At 47.6% G+C, this 7,228-nt stretch overlaps 1 protein-coding gene across 2 annotated transcripts; it reads left to right on the top strand.

The window, feature by feature from the left end:
• The first annotated feature begins 14 nt into the window (after positions 1–14).
• SNRPD3 (small nuclear ribonucleoprotein D3 polypeptide) lies at positions 15–3,939 on the top strand. Of its 2 annotated transcripts, none has more exons than XM_025199340.1 (4): positions 15–247; positions 435–586; positions 1,496–1,688; positions 3,545–3,939. In XM_025199340.1, the coding sequence occupies exons 2-4, from the start codon at positions 461–463 to the stop codon at positions 3,604–3,606; spliced, it is 381 nt and encodes a 126-aa protein (XP_025055125.1). In that variant the 5' UTR covers positions 15–247; positions 435–460; the 3' UTR covers positions 3,607–3,939. The 2 variants fall into 2 exon arrangements, with proteins under 2 accessions (XP_025055125.1, XP_006019942.1); XM_006019880.3 differs by having other exon boundaries at positions 17–265.
• Positions 3,940–7,228: the final 3,289 nt, after the last annotated feature.

Raw genomic sequence — 7,228 nt, forward strand, 5'->3', positions numbered from 1 at the left:
GGGGGGGGCGCCCCCCGGTCGCCCCTCGGCGGGGGGGAGGCGGGAGGAGGACGCGGGCGGAACCTTCCCCCTGGCCGCCGCCTCCCGCCGGCCCCTCAGCGCGGGGACACCCGAGTGGCGCGTCCCCGTTCGACCATAGAGCTGGGGCGCCGCGGCTTAGAGCGGGACGCCGGACTTCCGGTTCCGGCGCGCGGGGCAGGGCGGGAAGTGCGAGAGGCCATTAGAGCGCTGCTGCGGGCCGCACGCTGTGAGCTTCGTGCTAACGGTGGGTGGCGGCCGGGGCCGGGGGAGTTGGCCGCGGTCGGCGTCTCGTAGGGGCGGCGTATTGGTTTCCCCGGAGCGTGTCGAGGCGCCTTCTGCTGTGACGGGACCCCGGGCAGAGCGTGCGGGAGGCGCTGACCCCCCCGGCCTTGTCTTGTTCTCCTCTCCCGCAGGGTAGAGCCGCGCCGCCGCCGCCGGGATGTCGATCGGGGTGCCCATCAAGGTGCTGCACGAGGCCGAGGGCCACATCGTGACGTGCGAGACCAACACGGGGGAGGTGTATCGGGGCAAGCTCATCGAGGCCGAGGACAACATGAACTGCCAGGTAGGCCGGCCCGGGGTGGCCCCTACTGAGGCAAGGGGGGTGAGGCCTCTACTCTGCCTCAGGTGCTTGCCTGAGCAACGGGCTTAGGGTTGGTAAAACACTGTAGCGCTGAAGCGGAAAGCAGGGAGCTGCACATCTCAGCCTGCCTCTGAGGCCACTTCTGTTTCTACCATCAACAGCCACTTATCCTTTTACCAGGTCTGAGCATGTGGTGCTGGTGACAAGAGCTTCTCATATCATCAGCTAGCTTGAGTTCTTCCTTCCTTCCCCAGAAGAGATTTTTTTTCCCCTAAGTTTATTTTATAATTGCCTTTTTTTTTTTTAAAGTGTGTCGAATCGGGCTGGGGCTTCACTGTGGCTGACTTGAGGCCAAATGTTCACGTTGAGCAAAGTATTTCCTTGGCTGATGGAAGTAATGAAGCATGAAAACATGTTTTTCTATAAAGAAGCCCATGTGGAGGTGGTTAGCCACGCTAGCCTGAAGTCTCTGATTTGGTTAGTCGAAGGAACAGGATGTGTTGCAGTTACTCTAGTTAGAGTGTTAACACTTAAGCCACCATGTGGACAGTCTCCCTCCTCTGGGATACTGTGAATAGATGAGCGTGTGGATGACTTAAAATGCCCAGTCTGACACATGCAGGAGGAAAGAAGAGTATTTAAATATTCTGCAAGGCAGTCTATTGCTTTCAAGCTGGATTTCCAGCTGTGCAACACGTGGCTGTTCATTAAGTACTAGGCTATGTAGCTTGGTCTCTTCTCTCTTTCCCCATCATGTTATTTACATGCTCAACTAATTTAAATCTGCTGTGTACTAGACCCAAACAGCTCTTCCTATTTGTAGACTCCATACCTGAATTCTGGAGGTAAAACTCATTGTGTTAGAGGTATTGAGTAGCTTTTGTCTTCCAGATGTCCAATATCACAGTGACATACAGAGATGGGCGAGTGGCACAGCTGGAGCAGGTGTACATTAGGGGTAGCAAGATCCGGTTCCTTATTTTGCCAGACATGTTGAAAAATGCTCCTATGCTAAAGAGCATGAAGAATAAAAACCAGGGTTCGGGGGCTGGACGAGGCAAAGCAGCTATTCTCAAAGCCCAAGGTAGGTACTTCTAGTTGGTTCTTAGCTTTTCTGATAACTTACTGACATGGTAAAATGGATGCATCGAGAATACTTCCACACAAGTGGCTTGGTATAATTTATTACTAAAGTATAAATGTTGGGAGTTTAGTTGCCAACCTGCGGTGCAAATTAAATGATTGAGTAGTTTGGACTTCAGTTTGTCAGTATAAATTTTGTAGTGCTTCATTTAAAAAAAACAAAAAACATCTCCAGAAACAACCTAGGAAGTGCACTGATGGAGACCTTTTTTTTGAGGCCAGTACCAATAGCTGACTTTTAAGGAGGCACCTGCTGGTATTGATCGGACTTCTGATACCAGCTCGGCAGCTTGGAGAGCTGCGTGCAGCTGGTGAGTCTGTTGTGGTGGAAGGGGCCAGGGGGAGCAGATCAATGACCCCGCAGTGAGGGAAGGAGTAGGTCTGGGGCTGGGGTAAGCGCTGCCCAACCGGGGAGGGTGTGGGATGGAGCTGTGGTTTGTCCGGGAGCCACTGGGCTGGCAGTCGCCTGGCAGCTTACACCACTGCTCCTGCTGCTTGTCTAGGGGGTGGGGGTGGCATATTCCCCCCTCCCCGATCTGGGTGTGATGGGCTGGGAAGAGCCCCTCCCAGATCTGGGGGCACATGCCCCCCTTTCCCCATGCCCTCCCGGATGAGTGGTGGGAGCCACTGGGCAAATGCTGGACCGGTGACTCCTTGACAAGCAGCGTGCAATGGTAGGAGCTGCCCCATGCACCCCAGACAAGCTGCAGCTCCATCCTGTGCCCGCCTTGTCCCGGCTGGGCACCTCTTGCCCCAGCCTCACTCCTCCCTCACTGCAGGGACCTTTTGATCTGCCCCTTCCCATCCCTTCTACCACACCAGACTTACTAGCTGCACACAGCTCTCCAAGCTGCCAGTCTGTGCTCCTTGCTGACTGTTCACTGCACTGTAGCTATGCGCGCGCACAGGCATTTATCAGCCGAATTATTGGCCACATCAAGCCAATTTCCGATTTACGTTCAATTTTCTTTATACCAGTGCTTATCCGATATCGGACCAATGTATCGGTGCACTTCTACAAAAAACTTTTAAAATACCAATATTGGTTCTGAAACCGCTTTGGAAAGAGTCAGTTCTGGTGTCCAGTATAATCCTCAATATCTTTGTACTTCCTAAATGTGTGCACACATTATGAGGCAGTACTTTACACAACTTAAATCTTTTGCACAGTGATCCTTCTCTAGGCATTGTGAAACAAATCCATTTCTGCTTTAGAGACCTTCATTTAAATATTAAAATGACACACATCTACAGGTGCTTGTACTTACAAGCCACAAAATCAAGATTTTTCTCCTAGCTTGCTGGTTCTTTGTATTCCTAAATTATCGATATTTGTACATAGTGGAAAAGGAGCAAATATTCTTGAGCTGTGACGCTCTCATTTTACTTTAAGCAAAGATTATCCAGGGAATAAGTGGGAGGGGAGGGGGGTACCTGGAATTCTGCTCAATGCTCCTGTTTTTTAAGTATGGCTGAACTAAAATATTATTTCTCTTTATTCTCGAGTATTCTCGATTCAGTCCAGAGGTGAAGTGGAGCAGATGCATAGCATGCATCACTTAATCTGAAGAAAATGCTGGTCCTCAGTGTAAGGCTACTTCCAAGGAAAAATGGGGAAACTATAAAGCAGTATGTCACTTTCTGAATGACAGAGAATGGCTTGACTTCTATCCTGCTAATCCAGCATGAGGCTCAGTAAAACAATGATACATAGCCCATATAAGATATATTTTGATAGAAAGGATGACTTGCAGAAATCTGTCAGATCTATACAGTTCTTTTATTTTCTTTCTCCAGTGGCTGCAAGAGGAAGAGGTCGTGGTATGGGCCGTGGCAACATTTTCCAGAAGCGAAGATAACTTTGGACTGGACTGACTTCTAGGGGGTTTTCTTTTAGTATTTGTGGACGAACTTTTTTTTTTAGTTTGTTACTGGTGCAATTAAATAAATCTGTTTGTGACAAAACAGGCATGTGTCTGTTGTGTATCAGGATGCCACTGTTGAAGCAATAGCTTTATAGTGGCAAGTGTATTGCACAGTGGTGCTGGATTCTGAAATAACTGCTTCATTTTTAAACAGGTCTCCATAACTTGGTTTTATTTTTCTCACAGATTCTGTCTTAAGTCTCAAATGCTCTTTCCTGCAGAATCCTGTTGCTGTCCACTGTAAAAGAATTAAAACATTTCACTCTGCACTGTTTCTGCTGCAGTTCTTTTGCAGTCTCTAGTCCAGAAGGACTTTCCCCTCCTCTGGATTCCAGGTTCTACAAGCCTGGCATGCCGTTCTGGACAAAACTGATAAACAACTTAAACCTCAGAGCAGCTTTGGTATTCAGTAACCTGATTTGTCCCCACATGGGTGTATTTAAGTGTTCCAGGGGGTTATTTAAGGACTTATCTGTGTCAATGGGGGCTTGTCCAATGCTGTTATCCAAAATACTTTTAAAAAACCAATCTTAAAAACACTTTCTAGCCATGGCAGTCCTGTCATGTGGACAGCCTGGTTCCGGGAAAAACTGACTTCAGACATAATTAGCTAGATGAAGGCAGTAGTTTTGGTTTAAAGAGAATATTTAAGGGAATTTAATGGTTCCATTAAGCACTTTAATGTCCCAGCCTGGGACTCTGCAAATACAGAATGCAGTCAGTTGAGAGAATCCTGGCATGTGTACAGTTCCTCAGCACTGCATGGGTTAGAACGTTTGCTTTTACTGAGAAAAGCAATTTTGTTTTTAAGTACTGGAGAGTAAAGTTGCCCAATTTTTTTCAGGGCAGAGGGTTGGGAATGGAGTGAGGGGGCTTTTTGTAAACTTTTCTTGTGGGAGAGAGGCCATCTGCTGTCTTCAGGTCTCCTCAGCAGCAAGGTTCTGTGCTTTCAGAGAACAATACTAGAAATATTTGTAAGTTCCCAACAGTGCACGTAAATGCAGTTTCCTGTATAACTGTAAGACAGACCTCATACTATGCACTTGTACAGCATATTTACTTGGTTTTCATAAAGGAAAGGATCCTAATGCTAGACAGCAAACTTTTCATAGGTGAACATGAGGTGTCTGCCTAGCCACTTGCTTATAAACTGCAGGCCAGTACTGCATGCCTTGTTTAAGTCTAAGAACCATGCTGGCCTATGAGTATGTGCAATCAAACTTTGCTCTTTACATCATTGACTCTAGTTCTTGGTCTGCATACACTTCAGACTGGCACTTACAATGCTGACCTACCCTGAGTACTTGTTCCATGGAGTTTAAATGTCATGTTCTGAAGTATGCCAGTGTAAAGGGCCAGCAGAAGTCAGGTAGATAGATGTGATAGGGTATGGGGGCTTCTGACTTGAAAAGATGCTTTTAAATCTACAGGACAAGTGCTCATCCTGACTGCTGGAATTGCCTTCCTCTTTCTCAAACAAGCAGCTGATGAAAACTGATTTGAATAGCGAACAGGTTGCCTTCAAAGAAACTTGGTTGGGGCAGTAGGGCTTCTGTTGCCTCCCAACTCAGATAAAGACATGGCCCATCTTTTTTAGTGGAGGGCAGGTGTGCCACAAATTAAGCCTGATGCCTTCTCTGAATGCCACTCCAATCTTCTTCCCCTGCTTGATATGGTTGACTTTCTGCTCCCTGCTGTATCTGCTGTGTGGCCTGCCTTTTCCCCAACCTGCTGCATGCCACATGCAAAGACACTGCAACTTTTGGTGCTCATGCTGTAGGTTGACTACCCGTGTTCTTTTGCAGGTTAAAAATGTCATGACCTGTGTAGTTGCCAAGGGAGCTAACCACTGTTTGTCATACTGCTTCATTCACCTTTTCCCTTCCCTTTCATTTATTTACAAAAAAAATAATTGTGAAGGATGCTAGTGGCAGTGCTAGTCAAAAGTCAGAGAATTGACACTTAGTTGATAATTCTTTCTAAGAGGATCAATAGATTGGGAGCTTAGATTTTGCAAATCCGTTCCCCATTGAAAAAGTGGAACCTTTCATCTTAATTCCTGGACAATCCAGTTTTCCCTTCCCATACCCATTTTGTTCTTAGGTTTATAGGAGGATTCCCATCCTTCAATTAGCTCTATTCCAGTCAGATGAAATATTATGGATCCTAGCAATGCCACCTGGAAGTCAGTTTGTGGCTGGATACAATCAAACCCTGTTTAGCAGGATTTCCCTTTAACAGGTGATTGGGTTTTAAATTGTAGAAGCTCTGCACTGTAATTCTGGGAAGCGCTTGAGTTGAGGGCAGAGTATAAGTAGAAAAGTCAGCCATTTTCAGGATAGGGAGAATTGGGGGGAGAGGGTTGCAGAGCTAAGCAGTGACATCAAATATCAAAAGGCCTTGAATCAGAACTTGTGACAAGGTGATATCTTCCCCACAGGGGGAAAGGGGCCAAGAGGCTTCCTTGGCTGACCAGAGGAATCCAGAGCAGCCTAAGGGCAAAAAGCAATGGAAACAGGGAGAGATTACTAAAGAGGAGTATATCTCCTCAGCTCACAGTTGTAGGGAGGCAGTTAGAAAGGCCAAAGCTACCATAGAGCTGAGGATTGCATCCCAAGTTAAGGATAACAAAAAAATTGTTTTTCAGATATATAGGGAGTAAGAGGAAGGCCCAGGGAGGAATAGGACCACTACTGAATGAGCAAAAGCAATTGGTGATAGACAGGGGGGACAAGGCTGAGCTCCTCGATGAGTTCTTTGCCTCAGTGTTCTTAAACGAGGGGCAAGACAAGTCTCTCACTGGGATCATAGCGAGACAGCAGCAGGGTGCCAGACTACCAAGTCTTGACCCTGAGATGGTGTAGAGTCACTTGGAAGGACTGGATGTGTTTAAGTTGGCAGGCCCGGATGAGCTCCATCCGAGGGTACTGAAGGCACTGGCCGACATCATTGCAGAGCCACTGGCAAGAATATTTGAGCCCTCGTGGCGCATGGGCCAGGTCCCGGAGGACTGGAAAAGGGCCAATGTGGTCCCTATTTTCAAGAAGGGGAGGAAGGAGGACCCAGGCAACTATAGGCCAGTCAGTCTCACCTCCATCCTTGGCAAAGTCTTTGAAAAGATTATCAAGGCTCATATATGTGAGAGCCCAGCAGGAAAAATTATGCTGAGGGGAAACCAGCATGGGTTCGTAGCAGGTAGATCATGCCTGACTAAACTAGTCTCTTTTTATGACCAGGTTACAAAACACCTGGATGCAGGACTAGGGGGTGATATCATTTACTTAGACTTCAGGAAGGCCTTCGATATGGTATCCCATCCCATACTGGTGAACAAGTTAAGAGGCTGTGACTTGGATGATTACACAGTCCAGTGGGTGGCAAATTGGCTAGGGGGTCATACCCAGAGAGTGGTGGTGGACGGGTTGGTATTGACCTGGAAGGACGTGGGCAGTGGGGTCCTGCAGGGCTCAGTCCTTGGACGAGGGAGCGAAGTGTACTCTGTCCAAGTCTGCAGATGATACAAAACTGTGGGGAGAAGTGGACACACCGGAGGGCA

The sequence above is a fragment of the Alligator sinensis genome, unplaced genomic scaffold, assembly GCF_000455745.1.
Source record: "Alligator sinensis unplaced genomic scaffold, ASM45574v1 scaffold505_1, whole genome shotgun sequence".
Taxonomy (NCBI): domain Eukaryota; kingdom Metazoa; phylum Chordata; order Crocodylia; family Alligatoridae; genus Alligator; species Alligator sinensis.